The 16529-nt window shown below is 43.2% G+C and overlaps 1 protein-coding gene across 2 annotated transcripts in view; it reads left to right on the forward strand.

The window, feature by feature from the left end:
• Positions 1 to 15663, forward strand: part of CDH20 (cadherin 20) — a 217809-nt gene extending 202146 nt beyond the window's left edge. Inside the window, exons 10-12 of one of the 2 annotated variants that reach the window (XM_025365608.1) lie at positions 4456 to 4573; positions 9888 to 10139; positions 14083 to 15661. In XM_025365608.1, coding sequence (XP_025221393.1) covers positions 4456 to 4573; positions 9888 to 10139; positions 14083 to 14588 — 876 coding nt within the window. In that variant the 3' untranslated portion in view covers positions 14589 to 15661. Of the gene's footprint in view, positions 1 to 4455; positions 4574 to 9887; positions 10140 to 14082 lie in introns of both variants that reach the window. The other variant, XM_025365609.1, reaches the window with a different exon arrangement.
• The last annotated feature ends 866 nt before the right edge of the window (positions 15664 to 16529 follow it).

Genomic DNA, 16529 nt, shown 5'->3' on the forward strand with positions numbered 1-16529 from the left:
AGTATGGGGGAAACTGCCTCCATGATTCAATTATCTCCCATCAGGTCCCTCCCACAACATGTGGGAATTATGGGAGCTACAATTCAAGATGAGATTTGGGTGGGGACACAGACAAACCATATCACTTCACTTCTCACACTCCCTCGTAGTAGTACCTCCAGCATCTTTTTGCACAGAGAGACTAGGTCTGCATAACCAAAACTTATGTTAGCTCCCTGAGCTCACCAAAGAGGGACTCAACACATCTTTACCATTTACTCAGCCAAAGCAAAAAGTGATTTACATCCCTCAGGGGAAGAAAGATGTTCCATCATGATTCTGATCTAGATTTATCTATCAATCCTTGAAATTTGGTGTAATGGTCGATAGCTCTCCTAAAAAAAATTCTTCTCAACAAGTCTAGGATAATTCTCTTTTCACATCTAGTGAATTTCTAGTCTAGTAAGACCTGAAATATTATACAGCTAATAAAAGTTACGATGCAGAATTTACAGCACAAAAAATGATCCGTGTTATTATAAAAAGGGAGGTATACCAACTACACATACATGCTTGCAGTCATGTAAAATTATGACTGCAAGTAAACAATGAGAGGGAAGATGCAAAAATAGTATAGTTGCTGTGCCAAGGTAGTTGAGTTTAAGTGAGGAGGTCTGGGTCTTTATTTTAATAATTTTTGTTTTATGTCATAAAATTTATATATGTAATATAAACTTTTATGTTATAAAATTTATATATGTAATATAAACTTTTATGTTATAAAATTATATGAATATTTTGTTATGACAAAATAAGCTAATTTTAATCTATAATACAAAGAGGGTGATAAGCAGCAGAGTAAATTAAACCTCCTTCCCCCCAAAATAAAGCACCCTCTTTTAAAGGGCTTCAGAGTAGGTGAGGTTGCATTCTGACAAGTGAAGAACATTTTAACTACCTCTCCTGTTTCTGTAGTCAAACAAACATAGTCCCCATTTCTAAATGCATCTTTTAATAGTCTGTTATATAGTGATCTGAAGTACAGATCTGCCACTTCAAATTCAGTCTGTCCCACTGTCACCTTTAGGCCAAGATACTGAAAATCTTACCCTTTGATTTGGGCTGTGGGAAATGTTTTGAAGATTGTTCAAAAGCATGCGGCTCAGAGATATATCTGGTTTATAAAGAATCAGTCCTCCTTGTGTTTACTTGTTGGACACTGTCATCGGCTTCACGTCTGACAAGTCCACACACATGCTTTCCTCTTGGTAAGCAGCCTTGAAGGAAGCCCATAAAGAAATCAGATAACATACTTGGTGATGGCCAAGGGCGGAATGAAACCAGCTGAGCAGAATACTGCATGACAAGCGGGGCTGAGGAAGAAATCTGACCTGCCGGGAGAACAGAGAGCAGGAGAGCAGGACATGCACTCCCAATCCAGACTTAGCGATTTGTGTCTTCACTCACTCGTGCTTTGAAGCCCTATAAGCAACCAGTTCTGTGCCTCGGGCCCCAATCTCAACAATATATTCACAATACGCAGGCCAGATATTCTGAAATGACTTTCCCAACTATGTTTGTCAAGTTATGTAGAATCACCTATGTGTAACATGCCTCAAGAAATATGTTACCTCTATATGTGTTTGGCGCTACAAGCAAGCTGAAAAGTGCCGGCTCTGTCTCCAGGCAGGGACAGGACAGGAGGGTAATCCTAGAGTATGAGCAGCACTGATACGAGGATTGGCTGTGGGCAAGCTGATCTCCATTACTCTCCTGACCCTTACCTTCCTGGCAACTCCATTCCCCCTACTTTCAGGTTCAACAGTTGGGGTCTCCAGGAGGCATACCCTGAGATGGAGTTCCAGGATAAGGTGTTTATTAAGGAGGGCCCTTAGGGCCAGCACCTGTGTGAGGGAAGCAAAGGAAGCAGGACTGGGCAAAAGAAGTCCAGCTGCCATGCAGACTCACTAACTGCCTCAGCTGACTTCTCAGAGAGTTCCAGAACTAGAGTTTCCCCAAGTTGAGATGGGATAGCCAGACCTGTATACTACCACATTAATTAGTCACTGGATGTCTGTCGCCCTGGAAGGATGTGCTGACCGTGGGCATCTTAGTCAGTTTGTACTGCTATAAAGGATTACCTGAGGCTGGGTAATTTATAAGGAAAAAAGGTTCATTTGGCTCATGGTTCTGCAGGCTGTACAAGAAGCATGGTGCCAGCATGTGCATCTAGGGAGGGCCTCAAGCTGCTTCCACACTTGGAGGAAGGGGGAAGGAAGCTGACATGTGCAGATCACATGGTGAGAGGAAGCAAGGCAGGAGGGGAAGGTGCCAGGCTCTTTTTAACAACCAGCTATCACAGGAACAAATAGAGTAAGAACTCAACTCATTACGAGGAAGACGGCACCAAGACGATGACTCCAGCACCTCCCACCAGGCCCCACCTCCAACAATGGGGATCAGATTTCAACATGAGATTCAGTGGGGTCAAATATCCAAACCATAGGAGTGGGTAGGTGGCTGTCTGCAATCGGCAATCCCCAAAGGGACTGGTAGGTGATAACTAGGGGAAAAGTCCTTCATTGAAGGGGGATCTGAGCAACACTGTCCAAAAGGCCCCCTGATGGGAGTTCCCCCAACCACCACCCCCAGTCATTTAATCTTCAGCATATTGTGAGGGTAGCTTTACCTCCTCTAATTTACAGATGAAGAAACACAAACTAAGCAAGCCCACCTGGGCCCTCAAACCGACCTTTGACGTCCTGGTTCCTATGGTGGTAGAAGCATTGCTGGCTTTTAAACAGCAGGAGTGGCAAGTCTACGGGGCTGGGCCCAAGATGGGTAGGAGTAGTCTGTGCTGTTACTTGGTAGGAGAGGAAACACATATGAAGGAGGCTGCCGTTCAATGCCTCTCCTGTATCCCCCTCAGCCTGCCAGCTCCCATTTCAGTAGTCTGTTTCACACAGATTTCTTTAACAGCTTTTAGATCATGGTCTCCATAGACTTCACGCAACTTACTCCTTTGAAAAACATTATGGAAAAGGCAAAACTTGGCCAGTGAATCCAACAGGAAACCACCTGACCTCCTGCTCTCCCCACCCCCAAGTTCTGCTTCTGACTCCTGTCTATTCTGCATTTCCACTCTGGGGATCCTGTGCTATCTTTGCTAGCTCTCCCTCCTGCCAACAAAATGTGACTCCCTGTGACCCATTCCCTCAGGTCTGTTTTCTGTTAACCCGACATGGCCAATGCCAACGTGTCACTCACTTCTCTTCAGGTCATGGTCATTCTTAAACAGGGGCTTCTCAAAGACAGCAATTTAGCCCTGAAATATTGGGTCAGTGATGAGGTTAAGTAGACAAGGTGAGAAGAAAATATGGGGTCAAGCAGGACTTTGCGGCATCCGAGCCCTTTGACTCAAAGTCTCTTACTTTTTAGACTGCCTAGAAACGGCTGCCCATGGTGGAAGAATATATGTTATATTGATGTCTAACATCTGAAGTATTTAGGTAACATTTATCCTATGCCTACTAACATACTCAAGCCCAACCCTAAAGCAAAATCAAATCCCAAGGTGTGTGATGGCATAGAGACTGTGCAGGGAAGTTTCACATGCAACGGGAGAGTTCCCTTACCCCCCTTGCAGGACAGGAGTGTGCCCCCCTGCTCAAACCCCTAGGGGGAGCATGTAGACGGGCAGGTGCAGAAACCATGGGGAGCGCTTTGGGCTCTAGCCCCACAGCAGCGTCTAGGACTCCTGAAGCCCAAGTGGGCGTGTGTTACAGTGTGCTGTCTCTCAGCTATGCCTTCTGCAGATGGCCTGTATTAGCTCAGCAGACCCTGTGCCTTATCACAAGGACAGAGGGCCAGTGTGACAGCCTGAGTTCTTGCCCAGTGAACTGGAAGAATCAGAGCACACATGGGCTGCAAGGTTGAGTGCGACATTTATTGAGTGGTGAAGGTGACTCTTAGTGAGATGGATGGGAAGCCGGAAGCGGGGGATGGAGTGGGAAGGTGTTCTTCCCCTGGACTCAGGCTGCCCAGTGGCCAGACTCTTCTCCGACTGTCCTGGGCCGAACTCCCCTTGTCATCCACATCATTCCACCATCGCTAGTCTGCCAGCATCTGCTGGTGTGCTCCTCTTCTCCTCTCAACACCCAGCTGCTTGTATCTGTGGCTGCTAAGGTCTCGGGTTTTTAAGGGTACAGAATGGGGGGAGTGGCAGGCCAGAGCGGTCTTGGAAAATGCAACATTTGGGCCCAAAAACAGGAGTTCCTATTCTCACTTAGGTCCATGGAGCCCTTGCCAGGGACCCTGCTCTTCTCTACCCAGCATTTCCCTGCCCCCTCCCATATCAATGATATCCTTCCATTAGGTAAAACAACCCACCATCGCATTTCCAGGTTTGGGATTTAACTGGGCCCTGGTGCTTTTTCCTTTGGCTCCAGCTCACCTGATTTCATGTCCCTCCCTCAGCTGATCCAGACAGTGAGTGCAGTGGACCAAGATGACCCACGCAATGGTCAGCATTTCTACTACAGCTTGGCTCCTGAGGCTGCTAACAACCCCAACTTTACCATAAGGGACAACCAAGGTAATCAGGTGGATGGCTGGCTATCTATGCTTTTCTACAGCATAGACCAGCTACTTTGGGTTATGGTCTTATGCAAATAGTGTCAAAGCCTACCTGCTCTTTACCAGCAATCCTCAAGCAATTCTCCCATCTCAGCCTCCCAAAGTGCTAGGATTACAGCCATGAGCCACTACACCCAGCTTCACAGAGTCTTTTAAAGTTTTGTTTCAGAACAACAAACTCGGAGAACCCTTTGCCAATTCTAAAACTCCTTCAGTCAGTAAGTCGACAGATGTTTACTGAGTACCTGTCCTGTGCCAGAAACAATGCAAAGCACAGAGGCGAAATTCTTCATTTCCACTGGTAGCAGCCCTGTTCATATGTTCTGTAACAATGGGAAAAATCTGAGAAAGACAGAAAGTGACCTGGATTTAAAAAAAAGAAAGAAAAGAAAAGAAAAGAAAAGAAAAAAACCCTGGGGGAACATTTCTAGGCAGAGATCAAAGCAGGAAACAGTAAAAAGCTCTCCAAACAAAAAGGAGACAAAGGATAAGTAATAGAGATAAGAAAGGGCAAATACAGGACCATAAACACAGTTTTGGCACTGAAACAGCTTTATCATTTTAGGATGATTTAGAGACACACTTTCAGGTAGGGTTCCCTATCCAGAAACTGCTCCCCACTATAGCTTTGATGGAACAGAATTCTAGGCCCTTCTTTTCCAACGAGCATTCAGAACAGCTAAGGCGCTCACAGACCCAGCACACTCTTCTTTGGGCACAGATGGGAAAAGGAAGGATTTCTGTTCTCTAGCCAGATGATTTGCTTCAAAAGAAGAGAAAAGGTCAGGGCAATGGAAAAAATAAGTTAAACTGTCAAATGAACCTCATCTGTTGCTAACTCTACTGCCAGCTAGCCATCTGACCCTGGGAAGGTTATCACTTCTCCAGACTGCAATAGCCTCATTTTCATTCCAATTCTAAACTATTTATTGCCACTTTGTAAAAATCTAAGCAAAGAGTAACAAAAACTCATGATCAGGTTAGGCACACCTGGTTTTAGTTTCAAATATCAATTATTTGAGATTAAAAGTATTACTTCAATCCCATATGACAGTTTTCTGCTGTAAAACTTGAGAATCTCAAACCTTATTTCTTCTAAATGGGAAAGCATTCTTCTAAGTCATCCCTTCAACCTCCTACATGTCATCATAAAACTACTATAATAATTCTGGAAGGAATGGCAATATGAATTATAAAGACAGAAATACTTCAATTAAATATCCTTAAGTTTTTATTGGGTCAAAATTTTGAACTATTCATTTATCTGCTTCATAGGGAAAGTATTCCAGCAAAAAGTGGTTTCAGCCTAGGACTGGCTTTAAAAAGGCAACCCTGGGGGGAAAGAATAACACATTGTAACACATTATATTTTTTCTTCAACTGTTCAGCTAAGCTATCATTCTAATGAGTGAAACAAAATGCAGCAAAATGCTGCAAATTTCTTAAAGATGACTTTGGGCACCAATTTATGGAACCAATTCCTTAAAAAGATGGGCCACCGGCACTGGATGACTATAATAAGATGTGACTCATCTCTTGGAAGGTTTCCCAAAACAGAAGTCAGCACATCTTCAACAGAAACCATGAACTCTTAATCTCCAAATGACAATTTATACCACAAGTATCCTTTACTGAGGCTCTTTTTTTTTTTTTTTTTTTTTTTTTTTTTTTTTTTTTTTTTTTTGTGAGACGGAGTCTCGCTCTGTCGCCCAGGCTGGAGTGCAGTGGCCGGATCTCAGCTCACTGCAAGCTCCGCCTCCCGGGTTCACGCCATTCTCCTGCCTCAGCCTCCCGAGTAGCTGGGACTACAGGCGCCCGCCACCTCGCCCGGCTAGTTTTTTTTGTATTTTTTTAGTAGAGACGGGGTTTCACCGTGTCAGCCAGGATGGTCTCGATCTCCTGATACTGAGGCTCATTTTAAAACTGACCAAGTCTAGGCACGGTGGCTCATGCCTGTTACTCCAACACTTTGGGAGGCTAAGGCAGGAGAACTGCTTGATACCAAGAGTTCAACACCAGCCTAGGCAACACAGCAAGACCCTATCTCTGCAAAACATTTTTTAAAAATTAGCCAGGGATGGTGGCACACACCTGTAGTCCCAGCTAGTTGGGAGCCTGAGGCAGGAGGATCACTTGAGGCCAGGAGTTTGAGACCAGCCTGGGCAATACATTAAGACCTCACCTCTACGAATTTTTTTTAATTAGCCAGACATGGTGGCATGCACCTGTATTCCCAGCTACTTGGGAAGCTAAGGTGGGAGGATCACTTGAGCCCAGGAGTTCAAGGCTGCAGTGAGCTATGATCAGACCACTGTACACCAGCTTGGGTGACAGAGTAAGATACTGTCTCTAAAAAAACCCAACACAGCAAAAACTGACTAATATAGGGCAGATCTACTGTCAACTACCTCTGTTCCCGTGCCTGAAACATAAAGTCCTTTTATGAACACAACAGGGCACTATCTCCAGTAAAGCCTTTTTTCACTTTTCAGCTCCAAAACATTATGAAAAGAATTATGTATATATAGTACTTTACAGTTTCAAAAGTATTTTCCCATAACTTATTTGATATTTACAATAATTCTGTGAAACTTTAAGGAAGTTATTAATCCTTCTGATTCTTATTATCCCATCTGATCGATGAGGAAAGTAAGCAAATGGCCCAAGACCAGAGAATCAATAAGCATTAAAATTAGGGCCAGAAATCGGGTCCTGTTTTACCATGCCCACCCACCACACCCCACCCCCACACCCCACCCCCACACACAGTGTTCTCTGTCACCTTAGGAAAGAATGCTGTTTCCAAATAAGTTACTGAAGGCCTAATTATCACATTCAACAAAAATTTTCCAAGTGGCTACTATATGCCAGGCCCCTTCTAGCACTGGATTCAGCAATGTGATGCTCTGATATTTTTCTTTAATCTTAAATAACTCTTAGATCAAGAAACATATATGTCATAGATATAATACTTACATGAATTTCAGCTCTAGTCAGACTTTCTAAAAGTCTTATGACCTCACCTGGACTAAACCAAAAAAATAAAAGTTCTGATTAGAGAAAAACCTGCTTTCTGAAAAAACAAACAATTAAAACTACAAAGTGGAATTGACACTACTTAGCTATTAAGTCTGGAAAACAGAAAGGTTCATGGGTTGTGTGGTAGGTGGAAATATGAATATAATCCTCAGGTTGGCATCCCTTCTCCATTGAGAAGAAAATAAGAAGTAGCCTGTATCAAAGCAGGAAGAGATTATGCTTATCTGAATTTTTTTTGACAGTTAACATTACTAAATAAGCAATTATATAGCATAATCGAAGGTGTCCATGTTTTGGAGACAGAGAGACAAGAGTTCAACTCCCAGCTCTGCTACTAACTAGGTTAGTGGCTTCAAACAAATTATAAAATCACTCTAGGCCTTACTTCTATTTCTGAAAAGGAGTGAGATTATTACTATCTCCAAATTGTGAAGATTGAGTGAGATACTGCACACAAAGTGCAGGTACGTGGCACATGAGCCTTTAGTAACAATAGCCGCTAGCATCAAAAGCAGGTGGAAAAGGGAAAGTTAATTAAGGGGTAATGTGTCACTCAGAATAGCCCAAGTTATGCTACAGCAACAACTACCACGAAAATCTCAGTGGCTTAGCACAACTACAGTTAATTTCTTGCTCACATTCAGCCTACTGTGGGTCTGAGCTCAGTGTCCCAGGCTGCCCCACTCTGCATCTCACACCTTGTGGTTCTTTCTCAGTAACTACAGCAAGGAAAAAGCATGGAGACTCATACATCAGCTCATACAGACTTCTGCCTAGAAGTAACACAAATCACTATTGCTCATCAACTAAAGCAAATCACACAGACATATCCACATTTAAGAGGACAGAAAAGTATAATCCTTTATTATGTCCAAAAAGAGAAGAAGAACCAGAAATATTGATGATCACTAATAATGTTTTCTTAGGTCAGGCTCTCAGAATTTTTTGTGATGTTCTCGACTCTTTCCTATGAAATATGAAACACATCCATGGGACCTCTGTGTTGGTGGTATTAGCTTTAAGAATCACTTCTTCTGTAATCCCAGCACTTTGGGAGGCCGAGACGGGTGGATCACGAGGTCAGGAGATTGAGACCATCCTGGCTAACACGGTGAAACCCCGTCTCTACTAAAAAATACAAAAAACTAGCCGGGTAAGGTGGTGGGCGCCTGTAGTCCCAGCTACTCAGGAGGCTGAGGCAGGAGAATGGCGTAAATCCGGGAGGCGGAGCTTGCAGTGGGCCGAGATCGGGCCACTGCACTCCAGCCTGGGCGACAGAGCGAGACTCCGTCTCAAAAAAAAAAAAAGAATCACTTCTTGTATGTCCTACCACATCTCTCAAATTTTTCCTCTGCTGAAAATAAACCGAGCTTTGCAAAAGTATATCTACTTCAGAATTCAAACCTACTCCAGGAAACCTGAGAATGCAGATTTTAAAAATGAACACTCCCACAACACAGTATGTGAATATAAATGTAAACACACACGTACACACCCCAACTTTGTAGAAAATATCTAATAATTTGACTAATCCCCTTTAAAACTGGAGGAAAGATTTCTAGTATTGATCAGGAACAAATTTTCAACAAGTTCATATTAACTGCTTAAAGTTAGACCACCAACTCAGGAGAAATAACAAGGTGTGTCATATGATTAGGAGATTTCAAATAAGCTTCTACTAAATAAGCAGGTTCTTTAGGAAGCACAGGAGTTGGTGACTGCATTTCAGAGGCATAAAAGAAAATAGTAAAAGACATGAATTCCAGTCAAAGTGGCAAAAATAAGCAATCTGCCACAGCCACATGGGCTCCTCAGCATTCTTTTGCTGGAGGCACAAAGCAGCACTGGGGCCTTGGCAAGCTGCTGAGCAGGAACAAACAGGGACCACAAGTCACCAGTGATTGTTCTTTTCTGTCAAGCTTTCCCAGGGACATTTTTGTTAGATCTGAAGTCTGACAGTTTGCCTTGGGCACTTTATGTCACAAAGGATAAGACAGACTCAAAAAAAAGGCTTTCTCTTCCAAGCCTCAGGGTTTTACCTAAAAGCAAGCAAAAAGCCTGGTTTCTGAATCCAAATGCTGATCCAGGCAAACCCGTCCATGGCTGACCACTACCAAGGAATATCTGACTACCCTCTTTCCTTCTTACTCCCTGCCCCTGCCCCCTTGCTTTCCTCAATCCAAGAAATTAATTCATCTTCCCTTTTCCAATCCTGGAACCCCTCCTTCTTTCAGATAACACAGCACGGATTCTAACCAGGAGGTCTGGTTTCCGGCAGCAGGAGCAGAGTGTCTTTTACCTGCCTATCCTGATAGCAGACAGCGGGCAGCCCGTGCTGAGCAGCACAGGCACACTGACCATCCAAGTGTGCAGCTGTGATGACGATGGCCACGTCATGTCCTGCAGCCCAGAGGCCTACATGCTCCCAGTCAGTTTGAGCCGGGGTGCCCTCATTGCCATCCTGGCCTGCATCTTCGTCCTCTTAGGTGAGTAAGGGGCTGCTTTCCCTTCTGTGGAGTCCTGCCAGTGCTCACTCAGACATCCATTCATTACCTTCCTGACACAGCTATTTAGAACTGATCCTCCACACCTTGCTTACTCAAAAGGTGGTAGAGTGAGGCTGCAAAAATACAGTAAAGAAACTGAGGACAGTCCCTTCTTCAAGGTGTCTATGGTAAGATCAAAGCACATATACTTACGAAGTATCTACTATGAGCTGGGGCACCATACAAGGTGCTAGGATTAATAAAACAGACACATCCTGGCCTTCCTGAGTTTACTTCAGAACAAAACAGGCTCGTTTTGACATCATAGAATCAAAATTACAATTTAGACAGGATTTGATGATCACCTCTTCTAACCCCTTCATTTAAGTAATAGCTAAGTCACAAAGGGGTAAGTGACAGGCTCAAAACCAAAGTCAGAGGCAGAGCCAGGCCTGAAATGCAGGCAGGTCATACACACTGGGCACCCCTGTGGCTCAACAGCACTGCCTTTCTCCTAAACGCTCATCCCGATTCTGGAGGTGGTATTACAGGGAAGGGAAGAGGGATAAGGTATCCTGGTTGGACAAGTGACAGGGATAGATGCCATTTCAAACAGGGTAGTCAGGGAATCCCTCACTGATAAGACCTTTGAGCAGAAAGCAGAAGGAAGTGATGGCGTGAACCACACATATTTCTGGAGAATAAGCTGTTTGGGGTGATTAGTACCCCTCCCAGGCACCATGGCCATCTAACCAGGAATGGCAACTAAACAGGGTCAGTTTTCCTCTGCTGACGAAATAAGGGCATTACAGGCCAGTAGTGGGAGAGCACTACTGGGGTTAAGGAACCCTTCCTTCCTCCTCTCAAGTCATACTGCAAGGCGGCTCCCCAACTCCCTGGTATGTAAGGCCATCCTTGCAATTGTTTTCTAATTCCACACTCAAAAACAGAGAAACAAAAACACTTAAACCAACTCTTGCAAAAAAGAAAATATCTGTACGTATATCCTTGCTCTTCTTATTGAACCAATCTATAGCAAATATATCTTGCTTAGAGAAAAACAGATTTAGTAGATACTAGTATTATTCAATATAAAAGAAATCTGAGTTTTCTGAGAGAAAAAGCCCTGAGGATTGAAATTAGAATAAAGGTACAGATATTCACATACACCCTTGATCCCAAGTTCACCTCTATACCAAGAGACAGATCAAAGAAAGAAGTTCCTGTGAAAAATGTCGGCACTTGATTTTCTAGGTAGGTCTGTGGAATGTGCTTCTTAAAATACATAGGAAAATACAACATGTGGTTTAATTTTGTTTTTTTGGTTCAGCCCTATGCAAAGAGAGAAAGAGTATAAATAACCTTTCTAAGTTCTTGGATCCCTGCGTCAGACAAAATTGTTACGGTTTCTGGACCCTGACTGCATTGACAAGTAAAACCTCCCTGCAATTCCTTGAGTTTCCATAAGGTGGCATTGGGGGTCCTTGAGTGCAGAACTGGACAACCTGTAAGAGGCCTTTGAAGAAACTTGTTCCTGGGAGAAATTTCCAGACTGGCTGTCCTTACTTCTATCTTTGGAAAATGTCGAAGTTAAAAGTTCACTCTGGCCCACAAAAAGCCATCATTACAGAAATACTGATTTAAAGAGACTGGCTTGGAGAGGCTCTCAAGTTAAAAATGGTGTGCAAGGGACAATTTATTTTATCCCTCCCCACCCATGATGATGTCTTGTCTTTTGAACTGTACAGAAAAAGTAAACTGTTTTCAGGAGCTAAATTGAGCAGAGCTGTCATAAAATCCTCACAGTTTTAAGTACTCTTACTTCTAAGAGTACGCATCCCACATTAAGAATAATTCATGAAACTTTAAGATTTGAGTTGCATTTGTCAACAAAATACTACATTTTATGGACAACTAAATTAATTCTGACTTCGTGGGGTTTTTATTTCATGTCTCACATATTTATGTAGTTCCTAGAAAATCTCATAAGCTCTATGCACCATGCCTACAGTACCCAAAGAATAAACCATCCCTAGAACTAATTCTCTTCGGTCAGAGAAGCCTTTCAGCTAAATAAGACCATTTTCCTCAAAATCTGATTTTCAGGGCATTATATAATATTTGTTATTTAAATCAGATTACCTAAAAAAAAGAAAAAGAAAAGACATGTAGCAATCTTTATTTTTCAAGAAACGGACTAGTTCTATACAAACGGCCCACTTCTCCATGACCATCAGAATTCTCTCCAGCAAGGTACTCAAAAGACTTCCAATTTTGCTTCCTAGCATTTTCCGAAATACCACCCCTACCACTTCAAGGTCACCTCTGTGAAGCCCTTCTCAGTCTCCCAAGTAAAATTCACTGGCCCTGCCTCTGTACTCTCCTGGTGACACTTGTGGCTCTAATAGCCCTTATCACTGTCTGACTTGCATTAATTATCAGCATCCATAATCTCCTTAGATTACAAGCTCGCAAGAGCAGAATCCATGCCACACTCAATATTGTTTCCCCATTGCTTAGCATAGAGCCTTAAAAATATGTGGGTTTAATAACTTTACTGAAACACAGCATGCTCACTTCGAACCTCAGGTCTCCAACTTGCATCAATCCAAATCACACTCCAACCTTTCATGCTCGATTCAAGCCCTCACTTCCTTAAAGTCCTATTAGTCTCTTTTTCTCTAGGAATCCCACCATCCTTTTAGTCCACGCCTCGTATTTTTGCACACAGAGAAAATATACACAAGCATATCATCGTTTCCTGTGTATGTTTTGTCACCAAACCTATCCGGGAAAATATTACGTATTAATGTCATTAATCGCAATTTATAAAAAAGCACATCTACATTCAAAAAAATTTTTAAATCACTGTTGTGAGTTTTATTAGTCTGTAATCCTTTACTGCATGTACGAATGTACTCCACTTTTTCCCCTTGGATGAACTGGGGTCTTATTCTGCAGTGCTGTCAAACTGTCACTGTTCACTAGCTGTAACAAAGTACACCAGAAAAAAAAAAAAAATCAATAGCAGTTCTACAGCTAAAACCTCAACACTCTTCCTGGAAAACGTTTTCAGTCAGAGAGATAAATAGCTCAATGGGATTATCTCTATCTCTCCTTTAAACCCCGGCGAACATATTCTAGGGGGGGAAAATGCATTTGCTGGGATAAAATTTTATCCAAACCTGCAAGGGCACATCTAACAGTGTGGTGTTTCTTTAATAACATGATGAATTATATAAAATGCCACTGCTCATTCTCTCCCTTCCATAAACACCCTTGGGTCCAGAAAGCCACAACCGCCTAATGAAAGGCTTCTCTGAGGAACCTGAGTTTACTGGACCCCAGGGATCACTTACGTTCTGTTGTTTTTTAGAGGTATAAAAAGACTACAACTTTGGCGCATACTTAGTATTTGTATCTCTACGCATATTAAGACATGATTATATACAGAGTAGAATCCTATTAAGATGTTAATATAAGGAAGCAGCATTCCCCCTACATAAGACTTCCACATTCCACATTATAAGAAGAGAAAAGTATATTTACCATCATATAAACAGAGCACATGATCTAGTCCTTAGAGTATGTTGGTCCATAACAGGCCTTTGTGCTTTGTTAATTGGATTTTAAATTGGGTGTTAGGTGTAGAGACACACACAATTTCAAAACAGCACGCCGATGTTAAGAGACTATATGCAATTTTTTCTAATTAAACCATTTAAAGAAATACAGGGCTTCACTGTCCACAACCTGACTTACAGAAAGAGAACAAGGTGGACTTAAATTAGAATTCCCCCAAGTTTCAGATATCCAAAAGCTATCTGAGCTCTCTCCACTCGGTAGCTCTTCCCCTAACCGTGGTCAATCAAGACTATTTCTACTCACCGCACACACAGCCACATCTCCTCGGTAAACAGACTCTCCTTTTTCTTCCTCGCAGTGCTGGTGTTGCTCATTTTGTCCATGAGGCGGCACCGGAAACAACCATACATCATCGACGACGAGGAAAACATCCACGAGAACATCGTCCGCTATGACGACGAGGGCGGCGGCGAGGAGGACACCGAGGCCTTCGACATCGCGGCCATGTGGAACCCCCGGGAGGCGCAGGCGGGGACCGCCCCCAAGACGCGGCAGGACATGCTGCCCGAGATCGAGAGCCTCTCCCGCTACGTGCCTCAGACGTGCGCAGTGAACAGCACCGTCCACAGCTACGTGCTGGCCAAGCTCTACGAGGCCGACATGGACCTGTGGGCGCCGCCCTTCGACTCCCTTCAGACGTACATGTTCGAGGGCGACGGCTCTGTGGCGGGGTCCCTGAGCTCCCTGCAGTCGGCCACGTCGGACTCAGAACAGAACTTCGACTTCCTGACGGACTGGGGGCCCCGCTTCCGGAAGCTGGCCGAGCTCTACGGGGCGTCGGAGGGACCCGCGCCGCTGTGGTGACGGAAGCCAGGAGGCAGGCCCGCGTCCAAATCCAGACGTTCTCCGCGGGTGCTTCGCGGACAAGGTGCAGCCGACCACACGAGCAATACTGTGCTGGAGAGTGAGAATGGGGGAGAGCGGGCGAACAGAGCTCTCTCTGGATCAGCTTTACTTGGGTAGATTAAGTTAAATAAGCAAAAGGAAACCCAGGAAGTAGAGGGAAGAATCTTCAATTACCTTTTTTTCTTTTCTTTTTGATTTTTCTGACACTGTGCGAAGGCCTGGAGTCCAACGTGTTATGACAAGGGTGACTTTTCTCTGCCATTCGCTAAGGCGTTTGTCGCTTTTCCACCACAGAAAGGCTCTGGCCTTGGATACAGAGATGCCAATTGAAAGCAGAAAGTTCTACTCTCATATCTGTTTTTTATCTTATTCTCCATTTAAGAGTTTTGCTGGCTCATCAAACCACAGATACCAACCCACAAGAAAGAACAGAAAACTTGTTACTCAGTGAAATTAACCTACTTGTTCTGGGATGGATGGAATTTATCGTAACCCTTTTGAGACAAGGTTAAAACTGAATCAGCCTTGCATGGGGGTGGATGGGTGGGAGGGTGGGTGAAGGAAGAGACATTGACTTTATGCTCAAGTTTAGTGGCTGAACCAAGAGATGTTGGCATTACAGCTCATCCAACGCCATCAAGTTAGAGTGCTCGCGTCTCCTCTCAGCTCTTTAACTGTGCCCCTGCAAAATTGTTCAGAATGAAACCAGAAAAACCTGCCTCTTTTGCACTGTAGATGTCTCTTCCATGTGCCAAATGTGGAGATTAGATGCTACAAATGAAAGCCAAATAAAAAGAAGTATCTGATAAAAGCATGGGTTAGAGGGCTTTCCTAATCTGTGTGAGGTCAATCCAAGGGATGTTTACATACTGTAGATAACCTACTTGAACAAAAATCAGTATTATAGAGAATAAATGGATGTAAGAAAATTACATGTACAAGTTTTGTATATTTGTTAATAATTTTGTTAATAAATATGATGTACTGCATCTCAGTACCTTAGCACTTCTTTTAATAAAAGTTAAATAGAAGGAAAAGTCTATTGCGAATTTGTTTAATTGCGGAACAGGTAGAAGATGGCTTTGTAATCCGGATCTACCTCAGGCTCCCAGGTTTGGGGCAAATTTGTAAGGCAAAAGCAGTGGCAAAGAAGTGTGAGGCTGCATTCTATTTCAGTCGCTAACCATATGAACATTATGGTTGAAACTGTTAAGCTTTTAATGAGCACGCTCCATTTCTTCATCCCTGAAGAGAGCAAAGGGTGGTTTGGTAAGATCAATGGTACAATGGTGAATTTAGCACATATTTTTCATTTTGCAAAATGGTATTACCCATAGCCGCCAATGAGGCAGGCTGCTGTGCTACTTACATCTCTATTTCATTGGCAAATTGAGCTCACGGATGGTTGCAACCACATTTTATTCATCTTTCCTTTTGCTACAGTAGCTAGCATACTCTTCTGCATACAGTAGGTGCTTAACACATACTCCGTGGCTACACGATGGGAAGGATCTCTGTATCTGACATTCTATTACTAAAAAATATTTTACACAACAATCTTCACAATTAAGGACAAATTGTGAACAAAATCGTTGCCTGAGTCTTGATTGTAGCAACAGTTCCCAAATTTTAATGCATCAGAATTACCTGAAGAAATTGTTAAACTACCTCACCCCTAGATTTTCTGATTCAGTCGATTTGGGGCAGTTTGTATTTCTAACATGTTCCCAGGAGATGCTGATGCTGCTGGTCCAGGAACCACATTTTGAAAACCTCTGGTATGCAGTTACTCACTCTCCAACACATGAAGATTAAACTATATCCCATCTGCATTGGGTCCCATCTTCCCACAGAGTGGTGTTCTGAACTGTTTTCCCAGTACAACATGAAGAGTTTACA

The sequence above is a fragment of the Theropithecus gelada genome, chromosome 18 (genome assembly GCF_003255815.1).
Source record: "Theropithecus gelada isolate Dixy chromosome 18, Tgel_1.0, whole genome shotgun sequence".
NCBI classification, from domain to species: Eukaryota; Metazoa; Chordata; class Mammalia; order Primates; family Cercopithecidae; genus Theropithecus; species Theropithecus gelada.